This window comes from Pleurodeles waltl, chromosome 7 (assembly GCF_031143425.1).
Source record: "Pleurodeles waltl isolate 20211129_DDA chromosome 7, aPleWal1.hap1.20221129, whole genome shotgun sequence".
Lineage (NCBI taxonomy): Eukaryota > Metazoa > Chordata > Amphibia > Caudata > Salamandridae > Pleurodeles > Pleurodeles waltl.
The window spans coordinates 1,061,871,411-1,061,891,906 of NC_090446.1; the positions used below are offsets into that span (position 1 = coordinate 1,061,871,411).

At 48.9% G+C, this 20,496-nt stretch overlaps 1 protein-coding gene across 1 annotated transcript in view; it reads left to right on the forward strand.

Annotated features, from left to right (window-relative positions):
* Nucleotides 1–20,496, forward strand: part of UTP6 (UTP6 small subunit processome component) — a 369,699-nt gene that overhangs the window by 299,708 nt on the left and 49,495 nt on the right. The window contains exon 15 of the mRNA XM_069199997.1: nucleotides 14,224–14,304. Within this exon, the coding sequence (XP_069056098.1) occupies nucleotides 14,224–14,304 (81 nt within the window). The remainder of the gene's footprint in view (nucleotides 1–14,223; nucleotides 14,305–20,496) is intronic.

Consider the following 20,496-nt stretch of genomic DNA (forward strand, 5'->3'; position numbering starts at 1 on the left):
GGTTCATAATGTGTGCTTTATATTTTTTTCCTTGTAAAATTATTGTTGAATTGAAAGGCTAACCTTATGAACTCTTCTTGCCGGTTTACCTCTTCTTTCTAAATTAACTTTGCCAATATCAGGTTTAGTTTTGTTTTGTCAACACTATGCTTAATATTTTAAGACTTGAAAAATCAGTAATAGTGCTATCTGCATAGCTGCATTTTGTAGTAAAGTACTTGTTGAATAAACGGGATGATCCTTATGACTCCTAGATTATCCAGTCATTTAATTAAGAATAACAGTACCTTAAGTAAATGGTGGTCACTTTGATGAGGATGCAGCACAAGGGGTAGAGATGAAAGTGCCCCCTTTCGCACTCCAATCGTCGCCAGTGTTATAATGAAAAAAGATCAATGGTTCTTTAGAATCACGCTTTATTTTCATCTCCACTTCTCCTCATCAGCTCTTCACATCTCCTCTTCTCTCAGCTCTCTCTCCCAACATTCTATTGTGAACTCCTCTACCTAACAGTCAGAACATTCCATTCTAAAGGGAAGGTGGGGGGGGAACGTACCACTTATATTTAAATATGTCATAACCTCTAATCTAACAAAATCTGCCTATATGTAATTACATGTTGCTACCTTAAAATATTACAACTAAATTACAACACATATCATGTACAGTCTTTGTAAAAATGGCAATAAGCTATTTTCACAGTGGACACAGTGCAAAAATCAACAGTTCCTGAGGGAGGTAGGTAAAGGTTAGTTTTGAAGGTAAGTAAAACACTTACAAGTCTTAAGTTTGGGGCATAGGCAGCCCACCGTTGAGGGTTCAAGGCAACCCCAAAGTTACCACACCAGCAGCTCAGGGCCGGTCACATGCAGAGGTCAAAGAGGTGCCCAAAACACATCAGTGCCTATAGGGAACAGGGGTGCTCCGGTTCCAGTCTGCCAGCAGGTAAGTACTTGCGTCCGCGGGGGCAGACCAGGGGAGTTTTGTAGAGCACAGGGGGAGACGCAAGTAGGCACACAAAAAACACCCTCAGCGGCACAGGGGCGGCCGGGTGCAGTGAGCCAAGCAGGTGTCAGGTTTTGTATAGGCTTCAATGGAGGGACCCGGCGGTCACTGTAGTGGTGCAGGTAGGCACATGTGGGGCTTCTCGGGGCAGCCACCACCTGGGCAAGGCAGAGGGTCGCCTGGGGGTCACTCCACGTCGAAGTTTGGTTTGGTTCGGTTCCTTCAGGTCCTGGGGGCTGTGGGTGCAGTGTTGGTTCCAGGCGTCAGGTCCCTTGTTACTACAGGCAGTCACGGTCAGGGGGAGCCTCTGGATTCTCTCTGCAGGCGTCGCTGTGAGGGGTCAGGGGGGTTGTCTCTAGTTACTCATGGACTCGCAGTCGCCGGGGAGTCCTCCCTGAGGTGTTGGTTTTCTGCAGGTCAAGCCAGGGGCGTCGGGTGCAGAGGGTACAGTCTCACACTTCCAGCGGGAAATGTGAAGTCTTTGGAAGTTGTTTCTTTGTTGCAATGAATTAGCTGGTTTTGAAAAGGGCCGCTGTTCACGGGAGCTTCTTGGTCCTGTAGTCCAGGGCAGGCTTCAGAGGTCGCTGGTCCCTGTTGGATGCGTCGCTGGAGCAGGTTTTTGAAGTTGGAGACAGGCCGGTAGGGCTGGGGCCAAATCAGTTGTTGTCTTCCTCCTTCTCTGCAGGCTTGTAGGTCAGCAGTGCTTCTTCTTTCTTCAGGTTGCAGGAATCAGATTTCTGAATTTAGGGGTGTGTTTAGGTCTGGGAGGGCAGTAGCCAATGGCTACTGTCCTTGAGGGTGGCTACACCCTCCTTGTGCCTCCTCCCTGAGGGGAGGGGGGCACATCCCTAATCCTATGGGGGAATCCTCCAAAACCAAGATGGAAGATTTCTAAAGGCAGGGGGTCACTGCAGCTCAGGGCACCTTAGGGGCTGTCCTGACTGGTGGGTGACTCCTCCTTGTTTTTCTCATTATCTCCCATGGACTTGCCACCAAAAGTGGGGGCTGTGTCCAGGGGGCAGGCATCTCCACTAGCTAGAGTGCCCTGGGGCATTGTAACACGAAGCTTGAGCCTTTGAGGCTCACTGCTAGGTGTTACAGTTCCTGCAGGGGGGAGGTGTTAAGCATCTCCACCAAGTGCAGGCTTTGTTTCTGGCCTCAGAGAGCACAAAGGTTCTCACCCCAGGGGGTCAGAAACTCATCTCTCAGCAGCAGGCTGGCACAGACTAGTCAGTCCTGCACTGAAGGATTGGCTAAAATACAGGGGGCATCTCTAAGATGCCCTCTGTGTGCATTTTTTAATAAATCCAACACTGGCATCAGTGTGGGTTTATTATTCTGAGAAGTGTGATACCAAACTTCCCAGTATTCGTTGTAGCCATTATGGAGCTGTGGAGTTAGTTTTTGACACACTCCCAGACCACATACTTAATATGGCTATGCTGTACTTACAATGTCTAAGAATAGACTTAGACACTGTAGGGGCATATTGCTCATGCAGCTATGCCCTCAACTGTGGTATAGTGCACCCTTCCTTAGGGCTGTAAGGCCTGCTAGAGGGGTGACATACCTATGCCACAGGCAGTATTTTGTGTGCATGGCACCCTGAGGGGAATGCCCTGTCGACTTTGCCTTTTTCTCCCCACCAACATACACAATCTGCAATGGAAGTGTGCATGTGTTAGGTGAGGGGTCCCTAAGGGTGGCACAACACATGCTGCAGCCCTTAGTGACCTTCCCTGGTCACAGGGCCCTTGGTACCACTGGTACCTTTTACAAGGGACTTATCTGTGTGCCAGGGGTGTGCTAATTGTGGAAACAATGGTACATTTTAGGTGAAAAAACACTGGTGCTGGGGCCTGGTTAGCAGGGTCCCAGCACAGTTCTCAGTCAAGTCAGCATCCGTATCGGGCAAAAAGTGGGGGGTAACTGCAACAGGGAGCCATTTCCTTACACCTTCCCTCCCCCTGTTCCGTTTGGGATGTTGGGAGTAACGGCTTGGCACTCGCCCCCTGGATGTGTCCTAATCTGATGCTACATTTTGAGGGAAGGGTTTTTGTGATTAGAGAGGGTGGGTTTTTTGCTGTGACCCGTTTGGTGAGTCTGCGTGAGTGGGGGGTGGGATTGTTCCTGTTGTTGGTTTTTTTTCTTCTTCTGGTTCCTTACCTTACCCTTTTTGGTCTGACTTTGGGCTCTGGGCACGGCGGTGAGGTGGGGAGGTGCAGCGCTTTGGCAAGGACTCCTCGATGGCGTGAGAGATGACGACACTAGTACGCTGTCTTACGTGCAACGCGCGTGGCTTGAATGATGGGAGAGAGGTGAGGTGTAGGAAGTTGGCTCTGTATGTGCTATTTCAAAGTAAGGAATAGCATGCACAGAGTCCAAGGGTTCCCCTTAGAGGTAAAATAGTGGTAAAAAGAGATAATACTAATACTCTATTTTGTGGTAGTGTGGTCGAGCAGTAGGCTTATCCAAGGAGTAGTGTTAAGCATTTGTTGTACATACACATAGACAATAAATGAGGTACACACACTCAGAGACAAATCCAGCCAATAGGTTTTGTTATAGAGGAATATCTTTTCTTAGTTTATTTTAAGAACCACAGGTTCAAATTTCACATGTAATAGCTTGTTTGAAAGGTATTGCAGGTAAGTACTCTAGGAACATTGAATCATTACATTAGCATGTATACTTTTGTCATAAAACACAATAAGCTGTTTTAAAAGTGGACACTTAGTGCAATTTTCACAGTTCCTGGGGGAGGTAAGTTAAAGTTAGTTTTAACAGGTAAGTAAGTCACTTACAGGTTTCAGTTTTTGGTCCAAGGTAGCCCACCGTTGGGGGTTCAGAGCAACCCCAAAGTTATCACACCAGCAGCTCAGGGCCGGTCAGGTGCAAAGGTCAAAGAGGTGCCCAAAACACATAGGCTTCAATGGAGAGAAGGGGGTGCCCCGGTTCCGGTCTGCTTGCAGGTAAGTACCCGCGTCTTCGGAGGGCAGACCAGGGGGGTTTTGTAGGGCACCGGGGGGGGGACACAAGTTAGCACAGAAAGTACACCCTCAGCAGCGCGGGGGCGGCCGGGTGCAGTGTGGGAACAAGCGTCGGGTTTCCTTCAGGTTTCAATGGGAGACCAAGAGGTCTCTTCAGCGGTGCAGGCAGGCAAGGGGGGGGCTCCTCGGGGTAGCCACCACCTAGGCAAGGGAGAGGGCCTCCTGGGGGTCACTCCTGCACAAAAGTTCCGTTTCTTTAGGCGCTGGGGGCTGCGGGTGCAGGGTCTTTTCCAGCTGTCAGGGGGAGCCTGGGGATTCCCTCTGCAGGCGTCGCTGTGGGGGCTCAGGAGGGGCAACTTTGGTTACTCAGTCGTAGAGTCGCCGGAGGGTCCTCCCTGAGCTGTTTGTTCTCCACCAGTCGAGTCGGGGTCGCCGGGTGCAGTGTTGCAAGTCTCACGCTTCTTGCGGGGAGTTGCAGGGGTCTTTAAATCTGCTCCTTGTAACAAAGTTGCAGTTCTTTTGGAGCAGTGCCGCTGTCCTCGGGAGTTTCTTGTCTTCTTCGAAGCGGGGCAGTCCTCAGAGGATTCAGAGGTCGCTGGTCCCTTGGAAAGCGTCGCTGGAGCAGGGTTCTTTGGAAGGCAGGAGACAGGCCGGTGAGTTCTGGGGCCAAGGCAGTTGGTGTCTTCTGGTCTTCCTCTGCAGGGGTTTTCAGCTTTGCAGTCCTTCTTCTTGTAGTTGCAGGAATCTAAATCTTTAGGTTCAGCGAAGCCCTTAAATACTAAATTTAAGGGCGTGTTTAGGTCTGGGGGGTTAGTAGCCAATGGCTACTAGCCCTGAGGGTGGGTACACCCTCTTTGTGCCTCCTCCCAAGGGGAGGGGGTCACATCCCTAATCCTATTGGGGGAATCCTCCATCTGCAAGATGGAGGATTTCTAAAAGTTAGAGTCACCTCAGCTCAGGACACCTTAGGGGCTGTCCTGACTGGCCAGTGACTCCTCCTTGTTATTCTCATTATTTTCTCCGGCCTTGCCGCCAAAAGTGGGGGCCGGGGCCGGAGGGGGCGGGCAACTCCACTAGCTGGAGTGTCCTGCGGGGCTGTGACAAAGGGGTGAGCCTTTGAGGCTCACCGCCAGGTGTTACAGCTCCTGCCTGGGGGAGGTGTTAGCATCTCCACCCAGTGCAGGCTTTGTTACTGGCCTCAGAGTGACAAAGGCACTCTCCCCATGGGGCCAGCAACATGTCTCTAGTGTGGCAGGCTGCTGGAACCAGTCAGCCTACACAGATAGTCGGTTAAGTTTCAGGGGGCACCTCTAAGGTGCCCTCTGTGGTGTATTTTACAATAAAATGTACACTGGCATCAGTGTGCATTTATTGTGCTGAGAAGTTTGATACCAAACTTCCCAGTTTTCAGTGTAGCCATTATTGTGCTGTGGAGTTCGTGTAAAACAGACTCCCAGACCATATACTCTTATGGCTACCCTGCACTTACAATGTCTAAGGTTTTGCTTAGACACTGTAGGGGCACAGTGCTCATGCACTGGTACCCTCACCTATGGTATAGTGCACCCTGCCTTAGGGCTGTAAGGCCTGCTAGAGGGGTGTCTTACCTATACTGCATAGGCAGTGAGGGGCTGGCATGGCACCCTGAGGGGAGTGCCATGTCGACTTACTCATTTTGTTCTCACTAGCACACACAAGCTGGTAAGCAGTGTGTCTGTGCTGAGTGAGGGGTCTCTTAGGGTGGCATAATACATGCTGTAGCCCTTAGAGACCTTCCCTGGCATCAGGGCCCTTGGTACCAGAGGTACCAGTTACAAGGGACTTATCTGGATGCCAGGGTGTGCCAATTGTGGAATCAAAAGTACAGGTTAGGGAAAGAACACTGGTGCTGGGGCCTGGTTAGCAGGCCTCAGCACACTTTCAATTCAAAACATAGCATCAGCAAAGGCAAAAAGTCAGGGGGTAACCATGCCAAGGAGGCATTTCCTTACATGAGGCTTATGTCTGCTTACGCTAAGCGCCAAGAAATTGATATATGCATGCTGCAGGAGACCCATCTGGTGTCGGCTACGCTCCATAGGTTGAGAGCCGGCTGGATTGGAGAATCCCGCGGAGTGGTGTTCTCGAGTTATGCAAGGGGAGTGGCGATCCTGCTGCGCAAGGAACTGCAGTGGCGCACCCAGAGGGCGATCATAGATCCGCAGGGCAGATATCTATTATTAAATGGGACGCTACTGGACAGACCTTGTAGACTCTTTTCCGTATACGGCCCCAATACTGATGACCCTGAATTCTTTTGTGAAGTGTGGCGTTTAGTTGAGTCGCTGGGTAGTGGAGCTGTGATTTGGGGTGGGGACTTTAATGTGATCCTAAACCTGATGGCAGACCGTGAGAGCTTGGTCAGGGTGCAGCATGTTGCAGCTGCTAAAGCTCTATCGGCTGTGATGGCGGACGGCACTTTGGTGGACTTAGGGAGGGTGAAGCATGGGGCTGCGAGGGAGGGCATTTGTGTTAATTATGTGAATAACAGTTGGTCTCGTATCGACCGTTGGCTGGGTACAAGCTCTGGACCCAGACGGTGGAGCACATAGCTCGTACGTTGTCCGATCACTCGCCGGTTAAACTGGAGTTGGCGGTGCCTGGAGGGCCGGGACGTGCATACATGTGGCGCCTGCCGCACAAAGCGCTTCGGGATGGGGTGTTCTGAGAGGATATTCACGAGGCCATTTCTCATTATTTTGCTGAGAATAGTGGGTCTGTGAGCTCAGCGGGTACGCTATGGGAGGCGTTTAAGGTCGTTATCCGTGGGGTTTGCCTCTCGAAACAACACCGTGTATTACAGATATTTAGGCGGGAACTGGCCGATCTGGAGGCGTGGATTTGGAGAGACAGTTGGTGCTGGACTAGTCGGGTGCTACGTTAGCGGCTTTTCGGAGTGCTGTGTCTCAATATGAGGAGGCCTCCCAGCGAGAGATTTGTTTCCTGGGAAAGTTTGCCAGGGCAAGGCGCTATGGAGAGGGTGAGAGGTCTGGGCGCACACTGGCAAATTTGTTGCGTAAGCCCAGGGCCAGTAACTACATTACCGAAATTGATAGCTTAAAGGGTGCGCGAGTGATGGAGACGAAGGGTGTCATGCAGGTTTTTACTAAATTCTTTGTGAATCTGTATGCTGAGCCTTCCGGGCTGAATGATGAGGTGGCGCAAGCTTACTTCTCTGAGATTAGCTTGCTCTGGTTTGACGAGGCTCACCGCTCTTATTTTGATACTCCCTTTTCTGTGGAGGAGGTGAAATCGGCGATTCGTAGTCTGCCTGGTGAAAAGTCCCCCGGTCTGGCTAGATTGACGCCTGCGTTCTACAAGGAATTCTCTGACCTTCTTGCTCCTCAGCTGCTGGAGGTCTATGCAGAGGCCGTGGAGACTGGTGTTCTTCCTCCTTCCCTTCTTGATGCCTTGATTGTTACGATTCTTAAGCCTGGTAAGGCTCCGCATTGCTGTGATTCGTATCGCCCGCTGTCAGTGATTAATATAGACAACAAAATCTTGACAAAGATGATAGCCGCGCGCCTGCAGCCCCTGTTGCCGAAGCTGGTGCTTCCGTATCAGTCAGGATTTGTACCGGGCCGGTCCACGTCGCACAATCTGCGTACATATTTCACGGTTGCTGGCTCGATTGATGGGGAAGATGATGCAGTTGTGGTGTTTCTTGATGCTACTAAGGCTTTCGACTCTTTAGCATGGAAATATATGTTTGCGCTGCTCGCTAGAGTTGGCTTGAGTGTGCGTTTCATAAAATTGATCCGCTTGCTGTATTCTGAGCCCACTGCCAGACTGCGTTTGAATGGTAGCATCTCTGATCCCTTTAGGGTGGCCCTTTATGTCCGCTGCTATTTGCCATTGTGATGGAGCCTTTGGCGGCGTATCTGAGACAACATCATAATCCAAGAGTCCTGCTGTTTCGGAAGCGACCCATACTGATCTCTATGTATGCCGATGACATCGGGCTGTATCTACGCGACCCACGGAATAACCTTGATGTCTTGTTGGATGAGATTGTGTGGTTTGGCGCCTTTTCAGGTATTGTGATCAACTGGTCTAAATCGATAGGGCTGCCTTTCTCAGAGGGGTCGGGGAGAGCTCCCTCCCGGTACCCAATTGGGTGGGCGGATGGCCCTGTATGCTATTTAGGGGTGTGGCTGAGTCGGGATGTGGATCCGCTATGGCTGGCCAATTATGGAAAGGCTATCTCTTGTCTGGAAGATAGTCAAGGCATGGCGCTCCCTGCCACTATCTCTTATTGGTCGCATTGCTATTGCTTAGATAGTAGTGCTACCCAAATTTTTATACCTGTTTATGAGTATTCCTCTTGACCTCATTGCCAGCTTCTTGCAGCGTTTACGTTCTGCTTTGATACAATTGGTTTGGGCTGGAGGACAGCCTAGAATTGCCTGGGAGAAACTGACGTTGCCTTTTGAACTGGGTGGCCTAGCCGCGCGTGATCTGGAACTCTATTAATGTGCGCAGGCCCACTTTGCGTATTATTGGTTGCGTCCGGTCTGCTCCGCTATTTGCCGCCTGAAAGCGATGCAGTGTGGTCTGACGCGGGTGCCTTTCTCGCTCCAGACCGCGCAGGGTGGACACTGTGGCCTGTATTGCTAGAGCTTGGTCTGCCCTGGAATACCGCGCGTGAGCCTGTGGCTCCCTGTGGCTCCCTGTGGCTCCCTGTGGCTCCCTGTGGCTCCCTGTGGCTCCCTGTGGCTCCCTGTGGCTCCCTGTGGCTCCCTGTGGCTCCCTGTGGCTCCCTGTGGCTCCCTGTGGCTCCCACTGATTTCGGCGTTTGGTTTGTGGAGGGGCGATTGATTTCCCCGGAGATGGCCCTCGGGGATAAACGTGACTGTCCATTGCGCAGGCTGTATGTTCTGCACGATGCTTCGCACGCGTTTCTCTGGTCTGCCTGCGATTCCGTCTGTATGCCAGGTTTTGGAAGTGATCTGTGGTGCGCGGTCTCCTCGGGGTCTCATCACCAAGCTTTATAACTGTTTGAAAGGGCAGCGTGGTGACATTGCTGATTCAGCTAAAGCCAAATGGGAGGTGGATATAGGCGAGGCCATTCCTGAGGAGGAGTAGAGGAAATGCTGTGCGCATATGAGAGCTCTGTCCCCTAACTACCGGTTCAGGCTTATACATTTCAAATGTTTGCACCGGTTATATTATTTCCCCTGTGGGCTCCGTACTATGGGTCTGCGTGCGGACTCGTGTTGCAAGAGATGCCGGTCCCCTGAAGCTGACCTTCTGCATCTAGCGTGGTATTGTGTGGGAGGTCCATGCCTTTTGGGTGGAGATCATGCGTATGATTGAGGAGATGATTGGTTTTACTCTCCCCCTTTCCCCCAAGGTGGCGCTTCTTGGAATGGTTGACGCAGTCCCGTTGCCTAATAGTAGGTTTGTGGGCCTATTGTTGCTGCTGGCTAAGCGCAGGGTGGCGATGTGCTGGGGACGTGGCAGGGCCCCTTGTGGGTCGGAGTGGTTGCGTGATGCCTCATTCTACCAGGAGCAATTAACAATCTTCTGGGACCTGGTCCCTGAGGGTTCTAGACCCCCTGACATTTGGGCTCCATTGCACTCTTTCTTGGAGTCCTCTCTGTGAAGTTGATGCTGTGACTCGTCCTGCCACATGCTTGGCGGTTCCGTTCTTTGTTCCTCCTTCCTTGTGTCATGACTGTTTTGTGCTCATTAGGGCCTGCGCCTTCCTCCCAGTCCCCTTTCCTTGCCCAATGTTTCTTCTTTTTCTGTTAAGGGTGTTTGTCGTTCAGCCCTCAGGCTGTGAGGATCCTTGAGCTGGAATTCAGCCTTTTGCAAGATATCGCTGTATGTTTTACATGATGATGTTATCCTTTTTTTTTTTTTTTTTTTTTTAAGATTCTTCATTCAGTGATACTGCTGGATCGGCATACTGGCACTGGTTTTGTGCATTATCTGTGTCTAGCTCTGCATTGGTAATGATATTGTTGGGCTGTCTTGTTCTCTGTGTTTTTATATTTGAAAACCTCAATAAATAATTAATTTTTAAAAAGTACTCTATTTTCAATCCCAGCCTTCGGGGGTTAAGGTGTCCACAGGGCAAATTTGAGAAAGACACCAAGGGTGCACCCCCATGAACACGTTGCCGGCCGGGTGCAGAGGTCACAGTTGGTGTCCGGCGCCCAATGGAATCTTACGGAGACTGGGAGCACTTAGAAAGAAACAGCTTGCAGGTAAGTACCTGCAACTTCAGGTCACAGACCTGGGGGTTTTGATCAGTACCGGAGCATGGGTGTTGCAGGTCAGCACCAAACACACACCGCCAGTGGCACAGGGGCGGCGGGGTGCAGGATTCAAACACAGCGTCGGGCACCCAGTGCTTTTCAATGAAGGAACTCTGAGGGTCACAAAGACACTGCAGGCTTGGTCCATGGAGTCGGCTGAAGAAGACCAACGGCTGGACAGGTAAGTAGAAAGCCCACTGGACGTGGCTTGACTGTCGGTTAAGATCCCCAAGGCCAGAGGGCTGCAGGTGCAGGGGTACCTTTAGGCACCAGAAAATCTTCGCCTGAGCTGGTCACGGTCAGGTCGGGTCCTCTGGATTCAGGCTGCAGGGGTTGTCGTGTTGGTCAGGAGGGGTCAACCCAGGATGGACTCGAGGTCGGAATCCCCTGGGGACCTTCTCTTGACTGGGTGGGCCACCTGGACTCAGGCCGTGAGTGTCGGGTGCAGAGTGGGCAGGATTCGCAGATCTGGAAGGGTCTGGAGTCCTTCTTGGAGGTATCTTTGTGAACAGGGCCACTGTCCTTGGATGATCTTGGTCCTTGGGTGGGCATACAGTCCTCTGGAGGGTTCGTAGAGGTCGCTGGCCCTGCAGGAAGCGTTACCTTTTTGTAGTAGGAGTCTTGAAGCTGCAGTCAGGCCGGTAGGGCTGGGGCCAAGTCAGTTGTCTGGAGTCTTCACTGCTGGGGTGGCTCTTCAGTCCTCCTTCTTTTGGGTTGCCACGAAACTGAAGAGCAAGGTTCATGAGTACCCCTAAATAGTGAATTAGGGGTGTTACAGGGGTCAGAGGGCAGTAACCACTGGCTATTGACCCCTGAGGGTGGCTACACCCTTCTTGTGCCCACTCTCTTTGGGGGGGACACATCCCTAACCCTTGTGGCCACTACCCTCCAAAACAAGATTGAGGATTCTTCCAGGAGGGGTTCACCTCAGCTCTGGGTACCCTAGTTACTTCTCTGCCATCTCAGCTTTCCTAAGATTGTCTGACCAACCCTCTTTGTTTAAATCTCCTATTGTTGGTAGATGTTTCCTCCTTCACCGTTCATAATGCTTCAATGGGATTTGAACTTAGTTCTTACTTTCCTGAAGTGTGCTCCTTTTAAGCCACTTCATAATTGTCCACTTAGGCTTCTTACTCTAAAAACAGCCTTTCTTGTAGCCATCACTTCTGCTCGGAGGGTGAGTGAGCTCCAGGCCCTTTCATCGAAGCCACCCTACATTTCCGTCCATCCTGACAAGGTTGTGCTTCGTACCAAGGCTTCCTTTTCACCAAAAGTAGTCACTCCCTTTCATGTAGATCAATCTATTACCCTGCCTACTTTTTACGCACCCTCACATCCTTTTAAGGAAGAGGAGAGACACAACCGCCAGGACCCAAAAAGAACATTGGCATTCTATCTTGATCGTACCAGAGTTCCAGGTTGATGATCAACTCTTTGTGGGTTATGTGGGTGCGAAGAAAGGTTGGGCAGTGCAGAAGAGGTCCTTCTCCACATGGGGTTGTTCTCTGCACTTAGACGTTCTCTGCACTGGCTAAGAAACAACCCCCAGAGGGTTTGAGTGCTTATTCCACCAGAGGCATAGCTGTAACCACTGCATTAGCATGCAGAGTTCCAGTCCTGGACATCTGCCATGCAAGAACGTGGGCTTCATTTCACACGTTCACCAAACACTACTGCCTCCATAGTCATGTCCGAAGGGATTGGTACTTTGCCTGTTCGGTCCTGCAGGACTTCTTGTGTTATCCCAGTTCACAGACCCACCTCCAGGGATGATATTGCTTGGGTATCTGTTCTAAGGTAAGGTTCTGCAACTAGAAGTCTCTATCAGATGAACAAGTTATTTGCCGTCGGTAACAAATTATCTGCTAGAGAAATATTCTAGTATTTCTAGCCCTGAAAGCATTTCTTCATCACCTCTCTGACCAGGTTGTCTTGGTCTGCATTGCCAAAATGACAGACATGTATTATCTACAGAACCGGGGGGGGTGGGGGGGGGGTGACAAGAAGTCCACAAATGGGAACTCCACCCGCTAGTCCTTCAAAAATACTTTCTAAAGTGGGGAAATCCTCAGATAAATCTTTTTGCCACAGCAGAAAACGCAAAGTGCCCAAGCTTCTCCTTTAGATACCCACACCCTCTGTCCAAGGGCAGGGCTCTATAGATGAACTGGTCAGGGATATTTGCTTACGCTTTTCCACCCCTCCCTCTCATTCCACTTCCAGTTCGGAGGATCAGGCAGACATCTCTTACCATGATCCTTCTAGCTCCCACTTGTGCGCCTCAGCCATGGTTCACCATACTTCTGGATCTCTCAGTAGTTCCTCACGAGAAGCTCCCCAATAGGCCAGACTTTCTCACTCAAAATCAAGGACATATCAGACACCCAGACCCTAAGTCATTCAACCTTGCGATATAGCTCCTGAAGTCATAGAGTTTGGTTACATAGGATTGCCTGCAGAATGTATGGACATTGTGAGGGAAGTTCGTAGACCCACAACCAGAACATGTTATGCTGCAAAATGGAAATGCTTTGTATGCTACTGCCAACCCAGACATATTAATCCCATTAAAGCTATTGTCCAAGACATTTTTTGTTACTTGTTCCACTTACAAAAAACAAATTTAGCTTACATTTCCATTCACTTACATCTTGCAGCTATAGCGGCATACCTACAGAACAGACAGCATACTTCCTTGTTCAGAATCCCAATCATCAAAGCTTTAATAGAAGACCGTAAAAGGGTTATTCCACCCAGAGTGTCTCCTGTGCCATCCTGAAACCTCAATTTTGTGCTTACCAGGCTAATGGGTCCTCCTTCTGAACCACTTCATTCATGCCTTCTTCATTATCTTTCTTGGAAAGTTGCGTTATTAATCGCTATTACATCCCTCAGACGCGTTCATGATCTCCAGGCTCTAACCTTGGAAGAACCTTTCTTCCAAATTCATAGAGACAAGGTAGTCCTTCGCTCAAACCCAAAGTTCCTTCCTAAAATGGTTTCCCAATTCCATATCAACCAATCCTGTGAACTACCAGTCTTCTTTCTGCACTCTGACTCACTTGCAGAAAAAGCCCTCCACACTTTAGATGTTAAACGTGCGTTGATGTTTTACAGTGACAGAACTGAAGACTTCAGAAAAACTAACCAGCTTTTTGTAGCTTTTTCATTACCTCACAAAGGCAATCCAGTATCCACAAACAGCATAGCTAGATGGATAGTAAAATGTATACCAACTTGTAATGCCAAAGAAGGGAGCCGCTATGGCTTTTCCTTGGAAACATACCCATAGCTGACATTTGTAAGGCAGCTACATGATCTACACCACAAACATTTACATTTACCAAACATTGTGTGGACGTACTTGCAAGCCAGGGGAGGCCAAGCAGTACTAAGAATACGTTTCCAGTCAACTGCAAGTCACACAGGCTAGTCACTGCTTTCATGGAGGGACTGCTTTACATTCCATGCAAAGCATGTGTATCTACAGCCACACATGCCATTGAACGGAAAATGTTACTTACCCATAGGCAGCTGTTTGTGGCGTGTAGTGCTGTAGATTCACATGCGCCCTCCCTCCTTCCCGGACACCTGTGGCTGTTTCACTTGATGGCCGGAGTATGCAGAGCATTTGAATCTACAATCTACAGCACTACATGCCACGAACAGATGCTTACTGGGTAGCTAACATTTTCCATACCTTTTATACTTTTGTGCCACAAAAAAGTATACATTATTGAACATTAAGTAGTCAACAGTTTCTATGTATGTATGTGGTATTTGTAGATTCCAGTTTTTGTATCATAGGATGTTTTTTCTACCTTATTTGAAAAAAACAATTGTTACCTCTTCTTTTAGTCTGTGCCGTGCCTAATGGTACATGGTGGGCAACATTGTAATGGTCCTTATTCTCTTTTACCTTATAGGATAGCTTACCCTTGTGGAGTTTATGGGTGCAGTGGAGTGAAGAGACAGAAAGTCCTGATGCCACTGAAGGTATCTTTCAGGTATTGTCTACCCCAGCATACAAAATTTACCAGAAGTAAAAGATGTTTTTATGTGACTGTATACACTGATAAAATTGTATCTGTTATGAAAGGGAAATGTAGATGGTTTCAGCAGTGGATTTTCTTTACATTGCCATGCTGTTTCAAATAACATCTGAGAGGATGTTCCCTGAACTCTTTGGCAACGGCAACAGTCACTCTTGTAGCATATGTAGCATGTTATTTTAGTTCTTCTACTTCTTTTGTACACAGAGTCTCATCTTTCAGAGGAGGTGCCAGTCCAGTGTGGGAATGGGCAGTAATGTTTCTGTGGTGCTTTGAGCCTTTCTAAAAATTTGCCAAGACTCTGTACATCAGGATTAACTATGGCAGACCTCCACCTATAGTGGATACTTGTAGTATGAAGCTATGCTTTATATTGATGGACTGAGAGGCTATTTAGATTAAAGTTTGCCATCTGAAAAAGAAGCATTGGTAAAGCCAAATGCTGTGGCCTATGCAAGAGCTATTGGTTTTGCCAATGTGTCTTAGGCATTTTGTACCGCAGCATGGCTGCTGTTTAGCATGGCTAAAGGTTAGTGTGTTGCGGAGTGGAGTGCTGCGGAACAGAGTGTTATAGAAAGGAGTAAACTGGCACAGAGGGATTTGCTTGGAGTTGCGTAGAGAGACATAGAGTGTTCTGTCGTGGCACAGAATGGAGCAGAGTGAGCTGTCTTAGAATGGAAAGTCCTAGAATGGAGTGTTGTAGATTGGTATAGAGTGGCCTGGAGTGAAGTGGCATAGAGTGGAGTAGAATGAAGTATTGTAGAGTGGAGGGGTGTAGAGTAGAGTGGAGTAATGTGTTGTAGAGTGGCACAGAGTGAAGTGGAGTGGCATAGAGTGGGGTATGTCTATTGTAGCATGTTGCCATTACAGGCAACACATTTTCTTATGAAATGACCATTACATTTGCCCAGACATACAGTTTTACTGGTCACAAACAATAATGTGTGGGAATAGAATAACCTAGTGTACTGATCTGTTTTGATCATGTTAAAATACTGTGCTTCATATTGTGCTTTTTAAAAAAAAACTAAATAATGTGTGCTAGAAAAAAACCTTTCCCTTCACACCCCCAGATTGTCACATAACTCCTATGACTCTAAAGTCTGAGATGGTAAGGTATACAATAAGCTACTTCAGAAAACAGTCAGGCATTTGACCTCTGTCTTTGAGTGCACAGAAAATGTGACAAGGACAAAATATAAAGGCATTTTTACAGAAAGCGAGCACTTGTTGAAGAATACAAGGAGTGAGTCAGAAGTGGTAAACGGGCTATTCTCCATGGGAGAGACAAATACATGCTGGGCAACCTAAAACAAATAAAGCTAGCCAATAGAAAGTAAGCAAATGTGAGTTACAAACCACAAGCAATGGGCGGAACGTATTCCTACTTGAGATTTCAGAATGTCCCCAAGAAGTCTTTAGACTTCTACCTAAAAACATGATTAGCCAGTAGTGGGAACTTGATAAAATGGGATTGAGGTAGAGGCAATACCCCATGAGACTTATCAAACAAGCCAGAGCAAAAGGACAGACTAAAGCATATATCAGTGTCGGGGGCGTAAGGGGTGGGTCTGCAGAGCACTCAGGGGTTAAAACATCTACATGTCCCAGTCTGCAAATTGCACAGGATCACAGTGACTTACAAGTGTAGAAACATTTGGTTGATGCTGCACACCAGAAACAAAGTCTGTACAAGCATTGTTGTTTAAAAAAATATTCCAGTAGGCCTACCAGCCCTTTAATTATATGCAGGGCCACTGGAATTATGTGGCAGAAAGGACCAAAATATGCGGCAGGGTTGACCAATTAATTTGGCAAAAAAGTCCAGTTATGCATTTACAATGCCAATAGCTCCAACTCAGGTAAATGCAAAACCTATTGCATTGCAAATGCTTGTTTCATCTTATCTATATTCAACTCTTAATCCACAATGAGTCATACAGACTAAACTGCTTTCCCCAGAAGCATGCCTCAATCTGCTCACCAAGGAGGGTCGGCCTAGCCTACGGGGCAGTCAGACAGTGCCCATCTGGCTGGTCAGTGTGTGGGCAATTTTTTGCTGTTTGAATGCTTCTTTTATAGTCTGCTGGACTGGTTTTTACAGTTGATTTCCCAGAAATGAAAAAAAAACATTGCCTGCAGCAATATAAAATCCATGCTGTCTTCCATACCTTGCAAGACACCTATACAGTGTATATTTACAAGTTTATAAGGGCCTCAATTTGTAAACATGGTTGGTGCGTGGTGGACACCTATAGTGTTGGCACCTTATATCAAGTCCAGGCAACCCTTATTAGTAAGCGTTATAGTGTCTAGGAAGCCAGGGCTCTCTACTGGTAGCTGTGGTGAGCAGCCAAGACTTATCTAGGAGTGTGAAGGACTTGCAGTACCACAGTAGTCACATAGTAACTTATCCCACCTGAAAGGAACAACACAGTGTTGCAAAAATAAAGGTACTTTATTATAGTAACACTGAACTAGAATACTAAAGGCAAAACCCCCATCTGGAGGTAAGTACACACAAAATCTACACAGGTAAGTACTAAGGATTAGCATAAAAAACATTAGAAAGAGCAAGGGCCCTATGGGGGGGCCATAATCTAAAATAGTGGAATGCAAGATTGGGTCCCTCACAAGGGGATATGGAGTATCTAGCCAAGGGCTGGGAGAGTATGGGACCCCAAGAGGTGTGCATCTATAAGACCCCCAGCGAGCAGGAGAGTAGAGGCAAGTCACCTAGTCATCCCATAGGCTAACATGGGGAGTTAGATTTGGAACAATGCAAGAACAGGACCAGACTGGTTGAATTCAACAATGGATTCAAGAAGAAGAGGACCTGAAAAAGAAGAGGACAGAGTGTAGTCCACGCAGGAGTGTCCATGTGGGGCAGGAGGCAATGCCCACCCTTCTGTGGGTGAAGATCCTGAACGACGATGATGGGTGAAGGGGAGTTGTGGAATCCAGGAGCTGCAGAGGAGTCCCTGAAGTTGTCTAGGAGCTGTCCCTTGATGGTAGCCGATCGCGGACGAGTCCGTGGTCAAGAGGACCACCAGCAAGCAAATGCAAGTCGGAGCTGGGGAAGATTTACAGGGCTGAAGAGGACCAGCAAGCTCCTGGGGACCCGACCCTTGGAGGGGATTTTGCGCTGGCTCTAAGAAGACAGGAGAGCTAGCAGAAGCAGTTGGAACCCCCACGAGCAACCCACTGGCAGCAGGCACAGTAAATCGCAGTGAGGCCCAAGCAGCACACATGAAGAGGAGTCGCACGTGGCTGGAGCAGCAGAGAGGACACTGTCCTTGCATAGAATGCTGGGGACTGGGGCTACTTGGAGCCTGAAGATCCCTCGGAGCATGAGTCAACAAGCCTTGGTTGCGGCAACAGTCGTGGTGCACAGGGGCTTTGTCCTGGAGGAAGAGGCAAGGGCTCACTGTCTCCCAAGTTTGATAAAAGGCAGAGAGGACCAAGGGGACCCCTCAAACCCATCACCTGTGTTGGAGGACCTTTGCAGATCTAGAGGACAGTAGATCTCAGAAGCCAGATGTTGTTTCCTTAGGTTCCTGCAGATGCAGGGGAGGTCTCCTTGACTCCAAGTGAGATTCCTTCTTGCTTCTTTGGTGCAGCTGAAGTATTGCGGACCCCAGAGTATGCACAGGCGTGGAAATGATGCAAAGTGCTGATAAGAGCCACAGAAACTATGTTGTAAGGCAAGATTGTCTCGGTGTTGCAGTCCTCTTCAGTTCCTGTGAAGTCTAGCAATGGTTCCAGTGGCCAGGAGCAGAAGACGTAATTGCAGTGGAGTCCTGATGGAGTCTTGCATGTGGAATCTGGGAACCCACCCACAAATAGCCTAGAATAGCCCCTAAAGAACCCCAAAAGGGGCTTGGGGCCATATGTACGAACACATTTTCCCATTGGCACAGAATGGGAAAAACCCTTTGCTACATCTGGCCCTTGGTCACTTTGCAAGGTGACCACCTATCAGAGGGGGGTCACTGATGTCATCTGCCTAACCTGACCACTCAGATGCTTCCAGGGGCCTCTGCCCATCTTAGTTTCAAGATGGCAGAATCACGTAACCACCTGGAGGACCTCCAAGCACGACCCCTGGGGTGGTGATGGACAGGTGAGTGGTCACTCCCCTTTCCTTTGTGCAGCTTCGCACCAGAGGAGGGACCAGGGCTCTCTGGACTGCTGCACACCGGATTATGCACCAAATGTGCCCTTCAAAGCAAGCCGGTGGATCGAGGTAGCCAAGCAGCAAGAGGGCAGAATTTTGTCTGAGGGGCTACAGCAGTGCAGGCTGTTAACAGACCCTGGAACACTGGTAACAGCAATACCGGGGGGGGGGGGTAGTCCTCTAAGAAGCCCCCAGAGTGCATGGAATCATGCCACCAATACTTGCATCAGTATTGGGATATGATTCTGACATGTTTGATACTAAACATGCTTAGGTTCGGAGTTACCGTTATGTAGCTGGACCATAGGTAGTGACTTATGGTCAGTACATAGCTAAAATGGCTTCCCACACTTACGAAGTCCAGAGAATTGGAACTGGAGTTCATAGGGGCACCTCTGCTCATGCAGGGGTGCCCAAACATACACAGGGACCTGCACCCGGCCCTTAGAGCTGGAAGGACCTACCGTACGGGTGACTTACAGGGACCTGGTGTAGTGACCAGCAGTGAAAGGGTACATGCACCTTTTCATGCAGGCTGTCAATTGCAGGCCTGCAGACAGTGTTTGCATGGGCTCCCATGGGTGGCATAATACATGGGATCCCTGGTGTACCAATGCCCTGGGTAACTAAGTACCATATACTAGGGATTACAGGGGTACACCAATATGCCAATTTTGGAGTGTAAAATGTACCAAGGCAACCAATGTTAGAGGAGAGAGCACAATCACTGGGGTCCTGGTTAGCAGGGTCCCAGTGAAAACAGTCTAAGCATACTGATAACTGGCAAAAAGTAGCGTTAAAGACAGCTATATCAAGTATATAAGCTGCACTGAAGCTTTCCAAGCCTTGGAGAACTTTGTTCACCAACCTTTAGAGTGTTGCAGGGGCATTTTTCAAAACAAAGGACAACACCGTGAAGTGATATTGCCCACTAGGTGTTGTTTTGGCTTTTGCATTTTCAGATAACTTGATCTGCCAACAGCCTGCAGTCAAGTTAAATGTACTGAGATACTTGGCTGCAGCCAAAGTAACTATCAGTTCATCTGCCCTTGGAATTGGAGGGGCATCAGTCCTGGTGACAGCATTGCAGCCTCTGTAATCAACACAAAACCTAGTGTCCTCTTTTTCCATTTTGGGAGTGAGGCTTGGGTACTAAGACTACCGGACTAGCCGAAGGGCTGTCTGAAGGCTCAGTGACTCTCAATTCAAGCTTCTGCTTTGATGCATTCTCTGACATGGTCAGGCTGCCTATAGATGTTACTTTATACAGACATACTGTCACCTGTGTCATTGTCATGTTCACACCAGTTGGTTTGTCCAGGTGTCAAAGAGAAGAGTTGGGAGAACTGACTGAGGAGATTTCTGCTCTCAGATTATTGTTGGTCAGAAAGGCAGTCAGCAAGGACTACTCCCTCCACTGAACCATCTACTGGTTTGTGGGAAAAGAGGTCAGGGGGAGGGTCACTTTTTCCTGACACCCCCTTCCAACTCCCCAACAGGTAATCCAAGAAGCTGGATAGCTTTGCTTTAAAATGTTTTCTTCTACCAGCCTTGCGGTTAGTGAACACTGCATGCTTATTGGCCCGCTTTTCCCACACTCTGTGGGACGCAAGTGTTGCCACAGGTCCCAGAAGAAGCCCAGGCCATTTTCTCCTGAGCAGTCAAAGACGGGAGAGATGCAGCTAAGTTCACTATATGCTGTGGTTTGGACACAACTGACTTGCTGGGCAGAGCGGTTTCCATGACGGTGGTGCTCAGATGTCATGCCTGGCTGATATTGTCTGGCTTTTCAAGGCATGTCCAGGCTGCCCTCATGGACATGCCCTTTGATGGCAGTCGTCTCCTTGAAGACGAGGCAGACTCTGCGCTTGAGACCTTTAAGGACCTGCAGGCTGCGACCAAGTCCTTGGGCCTCTCAGCTGCCCCGTGACACCCCCAGTCTGCCTTTCTCTCCTATTGTGGCTACAGAA